Source organism: Caretta caretta, chromosome 7 (assembly GCF_965140235.1).
Source record: "Caretta caretta isolate rCarCar2 chromosome 7, rCarCar1.hap1, whole genome shotgun sequence".
Classification (NCBI taxonomy): domain Eukaryota; kingdom Metazoa; phylum Chordata; order Testudines; family Cheloniidae; genus Caretta; species Caretta caretta.
The window spans coordinates 112,425,883-112,444,731 of NC_134212.1; the positions used below are offsets into that span (position 1 = coordinate 112,425,883).

At 38.1% G+C, this 18,849-nt stretch overlaps 1 protein-coding gene across 3 annotated transcripts in view; it reads right to left on the reverse strand.

The window, feature by feature from the left end:
* Positions 1-3,627: 3,627 nt before the first annotated feature.
* The window catches only part of ATRNL1 (attractin like 1), a 1,055,790-nt gene continuing 1,040,568 nt past the window's right edge, over positions 3,628-18,849 (reverse strand). For all 3 annotated transcript variants that reach the window (XM_048857032.2, XM_048857033.2, XM_048857034.2), the window contains exon 30: positions 3,628-4,002. In XM_048857032.2, coding sequence (XP_048712989.2) covers positions 3,878-4,002 — 125 coding nt within the window. In that variant the 3' untranslated portion in view covers positions 3,628-3,877. The remainder of the gene's footprint in view (positions 4,003-18,849) is intronic.

Sequence of the window (18,849 nt, forward strand, 5' to 3'; positions counted from 1 at the left end):
TTTCACATCAGGAAACGTTGCATCCTCGAGGCTGAAAAGTTAAGATCTATTTATTTTTTACATGACTGAATAGAGACTGAACATCCAGCCAGATTATTTTAGGGACTGAGCCAGAGATCGAGCCAGGTGGTGCTTGACCTGCAAGGACGCTTCGTCCATTTGAGATTTGTCTTCAAGATGATTTCCTATATAAATGCCATACACAATCTTGATAAGATGGCTCACATGAAAAATGAGAGAGAGCTTAATATTTTTAACAGAGACTTTACTTTTATTGTCCAGAAACCCTTCAGGTGGTTTAAAAAAAACCCTGGTAATCAAATTACTTACATAATGACTGTGTAATCTAGATGAATACTGTCAAAGTTATTAGGCCTAAAAATTGAACTGTTGTTAAAGTGATCCCAAAATTCTTACCCTCAGGATTCCAGACCTACAATGTAAATTGTTTGGGAAATTAATCATTGCTGCTGATTTTATACATCAGACTCTATATATCAAGATCCAAACTTTTCCTATGTTCTACATTTTTGTTTCTACTATATAAATAGAGGGCCCCGCTGTGGAAAAAAAATGCAGTTAGATATAAATCCGAACTTGCTTAGTTAAAGATATATGTCTGTCTCTTACAAAGAAATATAGTTAATAGAACTCATTACATTCTGAAGTGTAACTTATTTACACAGACTATATTCAAGTAGCTTCATGAGAAGGTACACACACACACGAGAAATGGAGAGATTGGTTCACCCATGCTACAGTATGAGATATATCTGTTACTTTGCTTTGAACGGTAATTTGTAGCTGTGAATTTCTCCCCAGAAGTATCAATGACTGGTTTGCAAAGAAAATAAATACAGATATCGAATCCTGATGGTCAGAATTTCACCACAGGGCCACTATTCAATCAGTTTTTAGCCCTATATTTTTAGTTCAACATAAATCACACAAAAGTTACAAAGGGCCACTCAACATTTTCTGAATTTGATCTAGAGTTCAAAAAATACTCTGGGAGCAGAGCATTGAACATTCTTAGGCATAAAGCAAATGAGAATATCTGTCACCCAGTGTACAGTGGTCACCATTAAGAGTCAGTATTTGCCAACAATTGGCATAGTGTGGTATCTGAGACACATCAGTATTTTCATAGATCTAAAACAAAGTAACCATAGTTACTCAGATACTGTGGTTTGATTCCTGTTGCAATTTTCCATTTAATGGCAACCATTAATTTAATATTTCTCTTTAATGCACTTACTTTTACTAATTTGTACGCACGCTGGGAGAAGAAAGATCAAGAAAGTGTTAGAAAAAGTACTCTGAATATAATGAAAATGTTGAATGACCCCATGACACTGGTACTTTACTTGAACAATAAAAACAACGTTTTAACTGATAGCTTAATAAAATGCCTAATGAATATCTGCCCATCTCAAGTGCTGCAATAAACATTATAATCCATTTAAATGTGAATTTACTTTTCAAGTAACGTCAAACTCCAGGTGACCACAGGTAGATGCAATTCCCACGTGGGGGATTCCAGTCAGAGTAATTGCTCTGTAGAATACATGCCCTGTGTACCATGGGTCTCAGGTACACATAAAAAACTGTAGATTTCTCATGTGTAATATTTAGACAGAAAGATATTACAGAATTAGGGAAAATTTCCAGACAAGTGGTTTATTTCTTTGCTTTTTGAATGGCTAATTCACCATGCACACCAGTTCTACTGGCTTATTTTCCCTTGAGCAGCTCTGCATTAGAACTAACATAAGGAGCTATTTTCAGAAGACACTTTTTTCCAGGTTTTAAGTAGCATTGACTGAAAATTTGCAAAAGGATCTTTAAAAATGAATCTTAGGTTTTAAGAAATAAGGGAGTGAGGTTAGAACAGTCAATAAAAACACAATATCATGATGACATTATTTTAGCTTAAGAATGTCATATTTTAAGATAGGAAAATACTGAAACAATCGTGCCAGCTAAGGAATAATTATAGCATAATTCATAAATGTACAATTTGTCAAAACAATATAGCAGTCATGGTAAGATGCAACCTAATAATCTTGTACAACCATTCCTTTTAATATTTATTTAATTTTTACATTCAATCCTCATCCAAATTAAGCAGGATAGTTTTATGTATGAATGGCATTACAAAATAAACACTATCAACTCACAACAGGGGTTTATGACTGCTGCTGTACCACCATGGCATGCAAGTAACTATGTAGTCAACTGTAAACAGTAAAATGTCATCACCTTCCTAAAATAAAAAAGAAAATGAAAAATACAGCTATAGTAGTAAACATCAATTATCTTTTTATATCTTTCATATTTACCAAAACTCTATCATATACAAGAGGCATTTATACCTCTGTGGCTCTCTCCTACATTAGCACCTTGGCAACCGTGGAGGTGATAAACTTCACTTCCAAGCAAGATCTAACAAAACTATTGATTTCACATAAACCATCATCAATGTTTAATGCATAAAGGAGAAATAAGACCCATCTGCTACCTCCCCCCCTTAACAGTCTCTTTTTCTTTTGCTGTATTTCAGAATTATAACTAACTGAAAATACAGTGAGGAGGGCCATATGAAGCTGTTTGTTGGAGCTTTTACCATGGTAAACAAGCTCCTGTAAGCTTATTAGACTAAGGCCTACTAGAGAGGATGCTTTTCTGTTAGCTTTTTTGTTGTTGTTGAGCATTGATTTGGTGAGGTCCCATATTGGAGGGATGATCTGAGAACCAAAATCATGCTGGCTTTTGGAAGTTTATTATTATATGTATTTTGTATGCAGGATATTTCTTGAAATAGGATGAAAGTGAAGATCAGATGAAATTCTGCAGCTGGGAAAGGAAGGTCAGAGGAATATCATAATGTATTATTAATTATTATTATGGATGGGTCAATGTGCTGTTTGAGGTGCAACCTTTTTGCTGGGAGGTGAGGACAATGATTTACAGTCACTTTAGAAAATTACAGTGTTGAAGCAAAAGCAGGTATACTGCTGCAAAGTAACAGCAAGTTAAACTCTCCTTAGGCTTGCAATCTTGGAGAGAGCTTTTGGAAAAAAAGGAAACTTGATTTCAGGACAGCATTTTCCATGCTCCATCAGCTCTGATAATTAGTTGGTATGGAAGACCAACATGTACTCTTTACAGTACATATCAGTCGGAATTCTAATAAACTTCTTATGAAGTCCACTCATCATCCTGTTGTAGCCTAGATTGCATGTCAGGGCCTTTAGGAAGGTAAAAAAACCATGATATGCTTTAATCAGGTTTTTATATGATATGATCATCAAAATACATATTTGCTTGGCTACACCTACATACTGCTTAATTCAAAATCTGCCTTCAGATTTGGGCAATGATAAAACAACCCCTAAATCCACATCAGCATCTTCAGTTCCTGCTTTCTGTAAGAGTATTTTAACTCCCATTAAGAGAAGAAAACTGTACAATTCTCACCATTACATTAAGCTCTACAAAAATGTCTTTTAGTTTCCTGTGAATAGTTTAGTTTTCAATTATACAATTCCCTTCTACATTACAAAACAATGTGTAGTCTTTCCTAGATGTACTCAATATCCACCCCGCTGCAATATATACTCAGCATCGAGACAAGTATTTAGTTTATTTCTAAATAAACTCATCAAATAGACTCATATTTGCCATAAGGTTGTTCTGCTGTGGGGAATAGCAGGCTGCAAGTGTGAATATAACAGGAAACATTACTTATCATCATCATCTTCATCATCATAATCCATAGGTTTGCCTCCATAAAAACTGAGGCTGTAGTATAGCTTTCAATGGAAGCCATTTAAAAGGAAAACATTACAGAATGTACAAGTACATTTTCTGGACCTCAGACACAAGTTCCTTGACGTGTTGAAAGATGATGTTTTCGATTTCTGATTCCTGAACTCTTATCTTTACAGTCTCCAGGCTTCTGTTGGGAAATGTCTATCAATGCACTTGCAATTGCAAGACCTGTAAGAAAAATAAAAAAAACAAAACAAAACACAATTTAGTGCCCAGTGGTGAGAAGACTTCCACAGCATTGTGTCGGTTCCTTTCATGTCCAGTCTTTTGTACCTTTCCAGTAAGTCATCGGCTATTTCAAAGTGAGATGGGAAGCTAACAAACATTTTCCTATGATCTAATATGTTTTTCTTGTAATCAGGAACAAAAGAGGGGGGGAAAAGTAGTGTGGTGTGGTGATAGGGTGCTAGGCTGGAAATGAGAAGGCCTTGGTTCCATCTTTTCTCTGCCTCTGACCTCCTATGTGACTTTGGGCAAGCCACTTCACCACTCTGTGCCTCTGTTTCCTTTGTTTGTCTTGTCTACGTAGACAGAAGTTCTTTGGGACAGGGACTGTCTTTTACTATGTGTTTCCACAGTGCCTTGCACAGTGGGACCCTGAGTTCAGATGAGATTTTAGGTGCTACTGTAATATAAATGACAACAACAAAAAGTAACTTGTCATTTTTTTTGTAAACAGTGTGAGCACGGTAGAAACCAAGTAAAGCCTTAGGGCCAAATTCTATTCTCAGTTATACTGTGTGAAACCTTGCAACACTCGTTTATCAAAGAAACATATTGGTAGCTGCTTGCAGTCTGTCCATACTTCGTGTCTGCAACTTGCTAATACATGTACTAAAGTAAAAGCTACATGGACTGTGGAAAACCAAGTGCAAGAAAAAGTGACAGACAACTTGTAAGCATCTACAAACCTTTTACGTAGCAAGTAACTTTAATACTGAAGTTCATCTGTATAAAAACACTAACAGAATTAGCCTAATAGTTTAAAGAGAAACGGATGTGATAACATAGTAGAATGAAGACGCAAACTACAATATTTCACTGGAACTGTAATCAAAGGATGTTTTTAGTCCAAATAGCTTTAATCAAAGAAAGAGACCAGCTTTAAGAAAACCATTAAACACAGCCTCAGCAAAACAGACAGACATTTTTAATACAAAACATGTACTTTCTTTATAAACTTGTCCCATTCCCTTGGCCAGTGGTGTGAAATTGTTAATGGCTTTGGGGAATTAAAAATAAGGATGAGGATGAAAAAATGATTTGATCTTGGTATATCAGAGGTCTTATCATAGGAGACATAAAATCAGAGAAATTATAGATGGGTTGTTAACAGATAGTAAAACATGATAGTAATAGTTTATGTAAAATATTAACAGTAACAACTCACAAAAACACATAGTTTTATTTTTCAAACTCTGATAGAGTAATTGATTCTTGATTTCACAACATTCGGGGACCAATATAACCATAACTAATTTAAGTAATATGGACAAACACAGTAAAGGCTTCCCCTTAGAGCTCACTCAATGCTCCTTAGTTGCATACAGTGCCACTGCTAATCCACTCTAGGACCTTTTAAAATAGCTTCCAGTATTTGTAACAAATAACATGTATTATTGCTTTTACATGGACTGAGTTTTATCTATCACAAAATCCAATTTTAAGTGTAATTCCTCACACATTATCTCACTGCATCACCTAGCTGATTATAAGTGACAAGATATAATTTTCAGTGTTTCTTTGTGACTCTAAAGTCTGCTTTACTTACATCAAATAAATTGCCAGAAAGAAACCAAGTGGTTCAGGTTGCCGATATACTGGAAATTCTGTGCTAATCCAAAACTGTAATAGTATCTTCCCTATCTCACAAAGATGTTGCAAGATTTAATTAGTTAACGTGCATACAACTCTGAAAATGCAAAGTGCTATATGCTGTAGAAGTGTTAAGTACTATTATCATTTTTATGTTTCAGGATATGCAAGGGCCAAGATTAAGTAATTTTTCACACACACACTCATTTCCTGGCATTAGTTAGCGATCCCTAAAATTTGACATTGACAAATGAAATTATAAGCTATCTTTGAGGTACCTTTAAAACATTATCAATAGCTGGTGTTACTAAAGCCAGGGATAAAATCTAAGTGACATTTTTGATGCTTCCCTATATGTGACTCTGTTTTTAACAGCTAGGCTTTAGCTAGTATGTTAAATGGATTGTATATTAGGAGGAAAACACTTCTTCCAATTATTCTTATATATATATATTTTTTTAGTATGCTTGGTTGCATGCTGCTCACCCCACTCTGCATAACTAACATATAAGAAACACTGTTTCCTTCAAATCTAATGCTTCATTCTGGGACATGTTGGCATGCTGTTAGAGTTCCATTAAAATCAGGTCACTCCAGAAGATCATTTTTCAAAACGTCACACAAATCATCTGATGAAATTTACTTATTGTGTTCTCTAGGCCCAGCACAGTTCCTTGTTATCAAAGCAATACAATTAACTAGGGGAACAATTCATTATTTCAGACTGGCGGTCTAAAGGAATTTCATTTACCAAGTCAAGATGATGCACAGATGCTGCAGGCAAGCAGAATTTACATCAAAATACAACTGAAGATTTGATAAAAATGCTGGGGTTTAAATATTTATTGTAAAGTTCACCTTTATTTTGTAGACTTTTGTTCCTAAAATGCCAAAAATCTAATATATTTAAGATGATTAAAGCTGGAAATGTAAATCCTATGATGCTCAACATCTGTCACCTCCAGTTTCACGGCCAGTTTAGTTTACCTGTGTTCTTTAGATATTAGGCTTTGTCTAAACTAGAGACTTTACAGAGGCAAAGCTGGACTGAGGCAGCTGCACAGCTGTAAGATCTCTCATGTAGCTGCTCCATGCCGATGGGAGAGGATTCCTCCGGTGACATGCTTAAACCAACCCCAATGAACACCTATGTCGGTGGGAGAAGCTCTCCCGCCGATGTAGCGCTGTGCACGCTACCACTTATGCTGATGAAACATATGTCACTCTGCGGGGTGTTTTTTTCACACCCCTGAGCGACATGAGTTTTGCTGACGTAGCCTTAATATGTGCCAAACCACAACACTATCTCATTTCTTCTTATCTCTTGGTAGGGTGTCAGTAAAGAGCATCCACGCACAGGGAAGAACCTCTAATGATCTGAGGTCTGGAAATTCAAGTCCAGTCACAGAATTAGTTCTATTTCTTAGTCCAATTTGTTTTAGCTGCATAGAACTACGTCAGGTTATTTTCATAATCCTTGCTGGAAAAAACAATCTGTAACTTGTTTTACAGATATGTATGGAAAGATAATTAAAAAGGGAGCTTGGCCAAATATGTCACTGTAAAGTACGTAGGTTTTTAAAGAAAAATGCATTCATAATGAGAAAAAATATGAGAGAAAACAATATGAACTTGGTTATCTTTTTTTAGAAATATAATCTTTCCTAATGGAAGTTAAATGGTAATAGTTGATTGTCAAGCAGTAGCTGCCTAATCATAAAATTACTGGTGTGTGGGTATGCTGCTGTTGTTTTAACAATTACGTAAAACAATTAATAAGTACAGGAATAAAATACAGCACATCAAATGAGATTGCCTTGCAAAGTGCATTCCCAATTTGTATACAAACACAGCACTTTAATTTTGCTTTTCAACAAAAGCCTCTGAAAAGTCATTCATTCTGAGATACTCTCCTCCCAGTCTCTGTAAAAGCAGGCACTACAATATATTTTAATTTTCCAGCAAAACAGCTTCATTAGGCGTGAAAGGTTAATTGCAGGTTTAAGTGCAGTTCAGGGAACAGTGCATGGGTCTGTAGTGAAGAGAACAGTCTGCTACAGGAAGACTGAGCACTATAAACTGTTTGCCCTGCTCAAATGTTTTACTACCTCATTTACTAACTGTCTTTTTTTACTGCTTGTATTTGTAGTTCTCCTAAGCCTTTAATAGCTATAGTTTTATTTCACTGTAATCAGATTTAAATGGAAATACCCATGCTGGGATGTTTAAATGTTTTGCTAGAGTGTATAGAGCTACATACGAACTGATGTAAGACTACACTATCTCTTAGAGTAAGAAACTGTTTGCAGTGTTGTTGTAGCCTTATTGATCTTAGGATAGGAGAGAGACAAGGTTAGTGAGTTAGTATCTTTTATTAAAAAGAAAAGGAGTACTTGTGGCACCTTAGAGACTAACCAATTTATTTGAGCAAAAGCTTTCGTGAGCTCACGAAAGCTTATGCTCAAATCAATTGGTTAGTCTCTAAGGTGCCACAAGTACTCCTTTTCTTTTTGTGAATACAGACTAACACGGCTGTTACTCTGAAACCTATCTTTTATTAGCTCAACTTCTACAGGTGAAGTTTTTGAGCTACACAGAGCTCTTCTTCAGGTCTGGGAAAGGTAATTAGAGTTTCAAGGTGGAACAGTTTGTTAAGCATAAGCAGTTAACACATACTGCAAGAGACAATTCAAGATGAAGTGAGCAACTAACACCTCTGCAGTCTTAGTACAAAGGAGGGTTAATGAGTTACAGATTTTGTGTCTCATTAGAACAGTTAGTGTTGCTACTGAGTCCATAATTTTAGTGTCCAGCAGACCTATGAATTTAAGCTCCTAACCTTGTCTTTTGAAGATGCTGGCCAGATTTCCTGTGAGGACACGGACTGAGAGGTCAGATATGGATTGATCATCTTGTGAGAAGTATTTGCCCCTAGGTGATAGGATGTCTTTGTCTTCAATTTTTCTGTGTGAGTTCATTCAAAAGCATAGCAATTGTTTGGTGTCATCCACATAGTTGTTGTTGGGGCATTTGATACACTGGATGAGGTATACCATGTGTTGTGATAGGCATGTGTAGGACCCGTGGGTCTTGAAAGGTATGTTGTGGGGGGTGTTGATCATCATAACAGTGGAAATATGTCTTCAGATTTTGCATCTGTTGTTATGACAGGGTCTGGTGCTGCTTTGAGTTGGTCAGTCCCAGTCTGCTGGAAGCTTGCTTCTGACGATGAGCTTGGCGAGGTTGTTGTTTGAAGGCCAGAAGAAGGGATTCATGAAAGATTTCTTTCAGGATGTGGTCCCCATCAAATATGGGTTGTAACTGTTCGCTGATATCCTATATAGGTACCAGTGTGGTGTAGTAGGTGACTACTAGGGGTGTGCAATTGGTGGATTTTTTTCCCTCCCATATTGAAGCAGGTTCTCTTGGGGTGGCCTGTTCCATGATGGGACCTACTTCTCTGGTCAAGTGGTGGTGTTTGGTGAAGAAGTTTTTTATTGTGTTATTCTGTGGTATCACAGTACATGGCTGTAGATAACAAACTTCTTGACGTGTCTGGGGCAATGAGTGGATCTGTGAAGATGAGTGCGGTGGTTCATGCATTTCCTGAATATAACTGTCTGTGGGATTCCATTACTGAAGTTGATTGTGGTTGCCAGGAAGTTGATGCTGATGTAAGAGTGTTCTCGAAACAGTTTGGTGGATGGGTGGTGGTTATAGAATTCGTGATGGAAATCTATAAGGGAGTTTAGGTCATCGGTCCAAAGAATGAAAATATCACTGATGTATCTCAGGTATATCACTGGTTTCGTGGTGCATTTTTCCAGAAATTAACATGTTAAAACTTGGTCTTATTTGCTGGCAAATTTAAACTTTTTCCTCTATAATTCATTTTAATGAAAATATTATTGAGTTCATAAATATGCCTTTTGTTAAAATTGATGGTGTTAAAGATGATCTGCTATGCATGACTATCCAGGTAACTGAAAAACATTCTTCCATTTAAATATATATTATCGGGAGATAAAATTCTAGATAAATGTCTTCATTAGATTAAACTGTAGGCATTTTCATTGTTATGTAGAACCAGACCATCTATAATGTTGAGGACACTACAATAACTGGGGGGAGGGATAGCTCAGTGGTTTGAGCATTGGCCTACTTAACTCAGGGTTGTGAGTTCAATCCTTGAGGGGGCCATTTAGGGATCTGCAGCAAAAATTGAGGATTGGTCCTGCTTTGAGCAGGGGGTTGGACTAGATGACCTCCTGAGGTCCCTTCCAACCCTGATATTCTATGTTCTATGAACTAGAGCTCAAAAAGATCAATTAGGTTTGTTTGCTATCCTAACAAAAAAAAAAGAAAAAAGAAACTGGTTAAGGTCACATGAAGCAATGAAAACAGAACGACAGCATTGTGACTGAGGTTGAGAGATTTACAAGAGAAAAGACTGGGTCAATAGTATGCTATTAAACCAACAGTTTCAACCTTCAGCACTTTGCACTGTTACTTCAGTTTCATTTGTTGACTTTTTAAAAAGATACTGTACAAGCTAAGGTTTCAGAGTAGCAGCCGTCTTAGTCTGTATTCGCAAAAAAGAAAAGGAGTAGACTAACGTGCCACAAGTACTCCTTTTCTTTGTACAAGCTAAGTGTAGTAATGGACAAAGTGTCATTGCATTAGTACAATGGATTCATTTGCATCACACAGCCCAATGCCCATTAAAGCTCATGCAAATGGATCTAAACAGTTTTAAAACATACTGAGTAAATGATGGGAATTACTACCTGTAATTCCATATTGGGAATTTTAACTAGGTTCTGCCCTTTTTTTATTATTTCAGGACTATAAAGCACTTTTTATATATGGAGATATCTTGGTTCATCAAATCCAAACCATTTAGTGCTTTTTTCAGTTATATCTTAGTTTGATATAATGGTTCACATTCCTTGTTAACCTGTGTGAATGCATACTGAATCAGCATACATTCATTATTTAGAGTTAGGAAACATATACTGAATCAAAAACTATATTGCTTGGGAGTTTAACTTTCAAAACAGATGATGATACAGGTGTTTCTGGGCATTCACTGGAACTATTCTCTCATCCTTTCTCTGAGACATTGCACCAAGAATATTTCTACCTAGTTCTGATGCTCAGGTGGAATTTTAAAGATCCAGTGACACTTCTAAAGGCAATAGCTCCTACTTCGTCATTAACACTCTTTTCCCAATTAGAGGACAAAGGATTGTCTTGAAATTAATTTACACAACTGAGGGCCACAAAGGCCAGGGTGTTCCTACCACAGACTTCCTGTGTTACCTTCAGCAAGTCACTTAACTACCCTATGCCTCTGTGAAACAGGGATAACACTTTTCTCTTATGGATCACAAAGGTGTTGTGAGTCTACATTAAAAAATAAATTCTAAAGCCCTTTGAGAGCTCAGTCATAAGATGTTACAAAAATGCATTATTTTTATTATGTTTTAATGACATTAATGTGAAAATCACATACAACTGCCAAACCAGGTAATATTCAACTATGGAGGGTAGATGTCAGTGTGAAAGCTAACTTGGGTGAGATACATGCGCATACCTGAGATGATTTGCATAGATTAAAATAACTCCACAATAAGCCCAACATCCTCCAAACCCTAATTTACTTTTAAATATCTTCTGCTTTCTGATATCTTCATGGGCTGCCTGCTGGGTCCCTGTTACCTAGGCAGCAGTGACCATGAGATGGTTGAGTTCAGGATCCTCACAAAAGGAAGAAAGGAGAGTAGGAAAATACGGATCCTGGATTTCAGAAAAGCAGACTTAGACTCCCTTAGGGAACTAATGGGCAGGATCCCCTGGGAAGCTAATATGAGGGGGCAAGGAGTCCAGGAGAGCTGACTGTATTTTAAAGAAGCCTTATTGAGGGCGCAGGAACAAACCATCCTGAAGTGCAGAAAGAATAGCAAATATGGCAGGCAACCAGCTTGGCTTAACAGTGAAATCTTCGGTGAACTTAAACTCAAAAAGGAAGCTTACAAGAAGTGGAAACTTGGACATATGACTAGAGAGGAATATAAAAATATTGCTAGAGCATGCTAGGGTGTAATCAGGAAGGCCAAGGCACAACTGGAGTTGCAGCTCACAAGGGATGTGAAGGGTAACAAGAAAGGTTTCTACAGGTATGTTAGCAACAAGAAGAAGGTCAGGGAAAGTGTGGGACCCTTACTGAATGGGGGAGGCAACATAGTGACAGATGATGTGGAAAAAGCTGAAGTACTCACTGGTCTTTTTGCCTCAGTCTTCACAGACAAGGTCAGCTCCCAGAGTGCTGCACTGGGAAACACAGTATGGGGAGGACGTGAGCAGCCCTCACTGGTGAAAGAACAGGTTAAGGACTATTTAGAAAAGCTGGACGTGCACAAGTCCATGGGTCTAGATCTAATGCATCCAAGGGTGCTGAGGGAGTTGGCTGATGTGATTGCAGAGCCATTGGCCATTATCTTTGAAAATTCGTGGTGATCGGGGGAGGTCCCGGACAATTGGAAAAAGGCAAATATAGTGCCCATATTTTAAAAAGGGAAGAAAGAGAACCTGGGGAACTACAGACCAGTCAGCCTCACTTCAGTCCCCGGCACAATCATGGAGCAGGTCTTCAAGGAATCCATTTTGAAGCACTTGGAGGAGAGGAAGGTGATCAGGAACAGTCAACATGGATTCACCAAGGGCAAGTCATGCCTGACCAACCTGATAGCCTTCTATGATGAGATAACTGGCTCTGTGGACACGGGGAAAGCGGTGGATGTGATATATCTTGACTTTAGCAAAGCTTTTGATATGGTCTCCCCACAATATTCTTGCCAGCAAGTTACAAAAGTATGGATTGGATGAATGGACTATAAAGTGGATAGAAAGCTGGCTAGATTGTCAGGCTCAACGGGTAGTGATCAACGGCTCAATGTCTAGTTGGCATCCGGTATCAAGCGGAGTGCCCCAGGGGTCGGTCCTGGGGCCACTTTTGTTCAACATCTTTATCAATGATCTGGATGATGGGATTAATTGCACCCTCAGCAAGTTCGCAGATGACACTAAGCTGAGGGGAGAGGTAGATATGCTGGAGGGTAGGGATTGGGTCCAGAGTGACCGAGACAAATTGGAGGATTGGGCCAAAAGAAAGCTGATGAGGTTGAACAAGGACAGGTGCAAACTCCTGCACTTAGGAAGGAAGAATCCCAGGCACTGCTACAGGCTGGGGACCGAGTGGTTAGGCAGAAGTTATGCAGAAAAGGACCTGGGGATTACCGTGGACAAAAAGCTGGATATAAGTCAGCAGTGTGCGCTCCTTGCCAAGAAGTTCAACGGCATATTGGGCTGTATTAGTAGGAGCATTGCCAGCAGATCGAGGGAAGTGACTATTCGGCACTGGTGAGGCCACATCTGAAGTAGTGTGTCCAGTTTTGGTCCCCCCACTACAGAAGGGATGTGGACAAATTGGAGAGAGTCCAGCGGAGGACAATGAAAATTATTAGGGGGCTGGGGCACATGACTTACGAGGAGAGGCTGAGGAACTGGACTAATTTAGTCTGTAGAAGAGAAGAGTGAAGGGGCATTTGATATCAGCCTTCAGCTACCTGAAGGGGGGTTCCAGAGAGGATGGAGTTAGGCTGTTCTCAGTGGTGGCAGATGACAGAACAAGAAGCAGTGGTCTCAAGTTGCAGTGGGGGAGGTCTAGGTTGGATATTAGGAAACACTATTTCACTAGGAGGGTGGTGAAGCACTGGAATGGGTTACCTAGGGAGGTGGTGGAATCTCCATCCTTAGAGGTTTTTAGTTGGTGTTGGTCCTGCTTTGAGCAGGGGATTGGACTAGATGACCTCCTGAAGTCTTTTTCAACCCTAATAAATTCTCCGATTTTCTAGAGTAACCAACTAACACACTTTCCCCATTAGTTATCTTCAAAGATGAGGGAACAGCAAGAAGACCTAATGCCTGGCTAACCCTTAACACCCTTCTCCAGAAGAACAGAGACATCAAAAGAATTTTTGAGAACTCCTCTTCTTGCTTTGTGTGTGTATGTTGTGGGGCTGGTATTGCCTGTAGAATTAGAACAGCTTGCAAATAACAACTGGGAAATCACTTTGGGCAAGTGACCCCATAATTTCCCATTTCTTGAGGGATGATGGTAACTCCTTCTCAGCAAAATATGGGAAGACAATAAAGACAGCAGGGAATATGTCTTTTTCTTATATACATAATTTACATTGAAATAAATAAAAATATGGGACAGTGCCCATACAAATAAATAATAATTAATAATACAAGAATGGAGGTCAGTGGTGATATGCTAGTAGATAGGACAGCTGAGGTTCCTTTGTGTCTGACTTCAGAGAGATACTTCCAAATCCTTGTTACTTTGGTAGCCACCATCTGTAGTAGACTAAACACAACCTTACTCTTATAGTAGACTTATTTTTCAGGGGAATGAGCTGCCTCTTGTCAATCTGCTGGGATTGAGGACAGTTACAGTTCAGGGTCCTCTAAGAAATTTGCTGATTCTGTCAATTTGCAAGATACAAAAGCCAACAGTTCTGGGATAAGGCAAATAAAATAGCAAGCCTTAAAATATTTGGCGACGCACTATACAAATATCCTTGTGCTCTGAGGGGCCTGCTGCAATTTCTGCATACAGTCAGATGCTGCTTTCCTCCAGCCAGCCAATATGAGACATTTCTAGTCCACTCCAACTCCTTCAGGAACAGGGGTCTAGATGTACAATTAGTTATAAAACAGAGTGAATATGATAGGACTACAGAACATAACAAGCGTATAACATCATTATATCTAGGGGATCTTCAAAGGGGCCTCAAGGAGTTAGGCACCTAATTCATATTAAATTCAATGGGAACGGGGTGCCTAATTCACTTAAATACTTTTGAAAATCTCTCCCATCATGAACTTTTATGGCTGCTGCCTTTTCCTCCTCATACTACACTCCCCATACCCTACTATGCATCTGTAAGATAAATTTTAAGCTCTTCTAGTTAGACATGTAAAAAGAAAAGGAGTACTTGTGGCACCTTAGAGACTAACCAATTTATCTGAGCATAAGCTTTCATGAGCTACAGCTCACTTCATCAGATGCATCCGATGAAGTGAGCTGTAGCTCACGAAAGCTTATGCTCAAATAAATTGGTTAATCTCTAAGGTGCCACAAGTACTCCTGTTCTTTTTGCGAATACAGACTAACACGGCTGCTCCTCTGAAACCTGTCATTTTGCTAGGTAGAGATGTGTCTTTGTTACACATTGGTAAGGCACCCGGCATACCTATGTTACTATATAAATAATAATAATATTTGAGCACAGTTGGACCTACAACACTTGAAGACTAAATCAGCATTGGCAGCATTTTTCAGGTGTTTTCTTGTCTTTTCGTCCAGAATTTACTGCGTAGGTCAGGGACTGGTAAAGCTAGAACACAGGAGGGAATTTCAAGCATAACAGCTGTATCTGAATGCATGAATTATGATGTTATGAGCCACATCTGATCTTAAAAAATGCCAGATATCACTTATCTGACTAAATCTGGAAGAGGGAAAGACAACTTCAGGTTGTGATAGGAAAATGATTTTGTCTTGCTATGATGTTCAAGTACATTATTCAATTCTTTGCAATTTATTCTGGTGGCCTACTTAGGAAACTTGACATCATTTGTGTAGTCGTATTTATTACATTATTGATTCTTCAACTTCAAAAGAGAAGTTATGGTCTGCTGGAGAGGATATACCTCACAGTGTGAAAGTGACCAATTCAAAACCCTGCAATACCTAGCCTCAGACATTAGGACTGGATTAGGATTAGTATGCCTAGAGGTAGACATTTATACATATAATAATGGCTCCTGTAGCTACAATAGTTATCAATACCCAAGCTTCAAGTATTAAACAGATTACCATGTGTGGTCAGGAAAGACATTCTTTTCACACAATATCAATAATTAGGAGCATTATAAGCAGTCTGTTGTCTTTATCTGAAGTATCTTACATTGGCCTCCATTACAGACAGGATACTACTCTTGTTAGACTATTAGTCTATTCCATTATGGCATTTGTACCTAGGCACAAAATGATGATAAAAAACGAGGACAGGCTTAACTCTTAATTTCATTGCTTTCGTCAATAAATAGATATTTTACATGACATGATAATAGATTGTATGAACATTTTTATATTTTACATTTAATTTTTCAATGTCAGTGATGACTTTTGCATCTAATCAACCATTACATTTTCTGTCATGCATCTACCTCTTGATTATGAGCTAGAGTTTTAAACAGGAGTCTCAAAAACAAATTGCTTATATTTCTTGGGAAAAAGCATATGTTATAATACACAAGAAAGGTGTACAGTGAACTACAGTAAAAAACTATCAATCACAATAAAGCAAATCATCTGTAATTTATCTATATTTTTCATTTTTAGCAAAATAAATTGTTTTTAAGAGTAGAAAATTAAGAACTTCTAAAATGAGGAATCTGTCCAGAACCTTTAAAAACCTCAAACTAGTTAAATGGACATGTGGCCTACAACTGTATACTTGTTAAAAATGCATGTAATTACATAGATTTCATTGCACAGCAATGTTCCAAGCATGTTGTTTCCATCTAAATTATTAAAATTCCAGTTTGACTATGTCTCTACTCAGTAACATTGAATCAGTTACCCTTGTGTTATAAAAACATCTGTATTCTCCTGATATGCAGCACTTCAACTTGTTTTCAAGAAAAATACTATAATTTGCTACTCTACAAGAATTTGGTGAGATGCATTAATTGTGCAGGAATCTAATTTGGTCCTGTGAACCCCTTTTTGCAGAAGAGGAAACTCTTATTTGGACTGATGACAAAGTACTATTTTCACCAACTTTGAGTTAAACCAATGTAAATATAGACCAGTTAAAGTGTAAACACAAATTAAATTCTAAATGCTTCTGCTTAGAAGTCCAAATAATACCAAAGGGGAAATTTATGAACCTCTTTCTTGGTCGAGGCACATTTTGGTTTAACCTTCCACAAAACACTGAGTATCTCCTCAATATACTTTTAGTTTCTCGTATAGATTTCCAAAGCAGAGGCAATGGGAAAAAACACATTTTGCTAGGATCCTGCATATGAAAGAGAGAAAACCGAATATATAAAAAATCATAAATGTTCATGAATCATGGAACTTCAGACACAAAATTTAGAGCTCTGTTTTTATCCAGATCAGTTCATCCGTGTTGGTGATTTTAACTGTCATTAGAAAAACTAAAGCCTTGCTAAAAATGGTTAACAGGATGAACAACAGTTAGACACAGATATGTCTTGTAGCAACGGGATATGCCAGAGACAGCCCTGTATTACAATGCTGAAGTATAATTTCTTTTGACTTTTACTAATGATGCTATTCCACAAATCTGATCTTTGATGCCGTTCTTTTATTTTTATTTTTTTCCCCAGTCCAGCTATTTCCACAGTCTCTCATTCTCTCTACAAATGAATGCTGTGTGTATATAGAGCTGCACTCAGATTTGACTATAAATGAGTATTTAACCAAATCCTGATATCAGAATTTTCTGAATAACTCTTCAAAGATCCACGGGAAAATTAATTGTTCAGACGTGACACTGTTCTACACGAGTAATAATTAGTATTGTAACTTTGTCATTTCTTATCCCTCTTCTTTGTGGCCAGATCTGATATGTTTGCTGGCATCGGTTTGGAGGAGGAGGGGAGAACATCCCGCTGCCTTTTGGTCCTTCCTACTGACCCTCTCACTTTCTTCTTTGCTCTTTATGTCAGACGTTCTCACTGTGATTCCTCTGCCCCAATATCAGATCCCTCTTCTGCTCAGGATGGAACAACAGAACCCTAGAAAACTACAGGCTTAAGGTTTCCCTATAGGGGCCAATCCTACTCCCACTCAAAACAATAACCATATTATTCCCAGGAAGCAGGATCAGGACAGTAATATCTCAGAACTTTGCTTGTTGCTGTCCTCACTCTTGCAAATCTGTACATTACAAGTGTTATTTTGCTATCTACAAAATTTGTTTAAAAGGACAGTGATGAATACCTTTGTGCAAACAAATTATCATAGAGGTGTGTTGAGATTCTGGTACACTGGTTTAATCATCAGTAGATATTCTATCTGCAGTACTTTTTCCGTAATGTATGTGCTCTAACTCATATGTTCTGTTTTGTGAAGTTGACTAACTACTGGAAATGTTTTTTGAGTCTGACATCCTGCTGTAATATATCATTGCTTTATCCACTATTTGGCTTTGGCCAAATAACATTTCCAGTTATTCAGTATTCAGCCAAATTCTACAGTTAAACATTAAGCACATCCCTAGCTACGTACCCTGCAGCCACTGTAACAAACAAATGATCTAAGAAATGTGATACAGAATTAAGTCATAGAGACAGACAGTGCCTAGAATTTTGAAAGATATGTTGAAAGCAGATTACTGAGATGACACCTTCAGGGTTCCAAACATTTGTAATGCATGGCTAGTGAGATTTTCTGCCTCCGGTAATGCCTGACACTCAGGAAAAAGAGAGCCAATGCCCTACTCTCGACCCTGGGCAAGTCCCTTAGCAAAGATGGCACAACCTCATACAGTACATTGATTTTATCAATTCTAGCAGAAAAGCCTATGAATATGGTTAAAGGCTTGAACCACAAGAACATATTCTACCAGAGGAGCTAATATATAAGAGAAAAATGTTACAAAACAAACATTTTATACAAAAGGCCCTTTCAGAGCATGTGCACTCAGAGTAATTATGTGAGGTACTCTGTTTTTGAGAAATAGTATACGGGCCTGTTCATCTAGTTGTTTTCCTGAATCTCTTGTACTGTACAGAATACATTGTATTAGAATTTTGACACGCAAGAAGGCATTGTTGAACCAAGTCTGATCCAAGTTCAGATTAATGAGTCAGAGCAAGGTCAGCAAACATGCAGCATGGGGCCCAACACTCACATCACCGTAGACTAGTGTTCCGCAAACTTGGCAGTGTGCCCCCCTAGTGAGGGGCAGAGGGTTGTCTGGGGGAGGGGCACAGTGGGACCCAGGACCAGCCCCCACGTGGGGGTGGAGAGGGAGCACTACCCAGCCTGACTCTGCCCCTAGCTGTGGCCCCAGCTCCACTCCCAGTCCC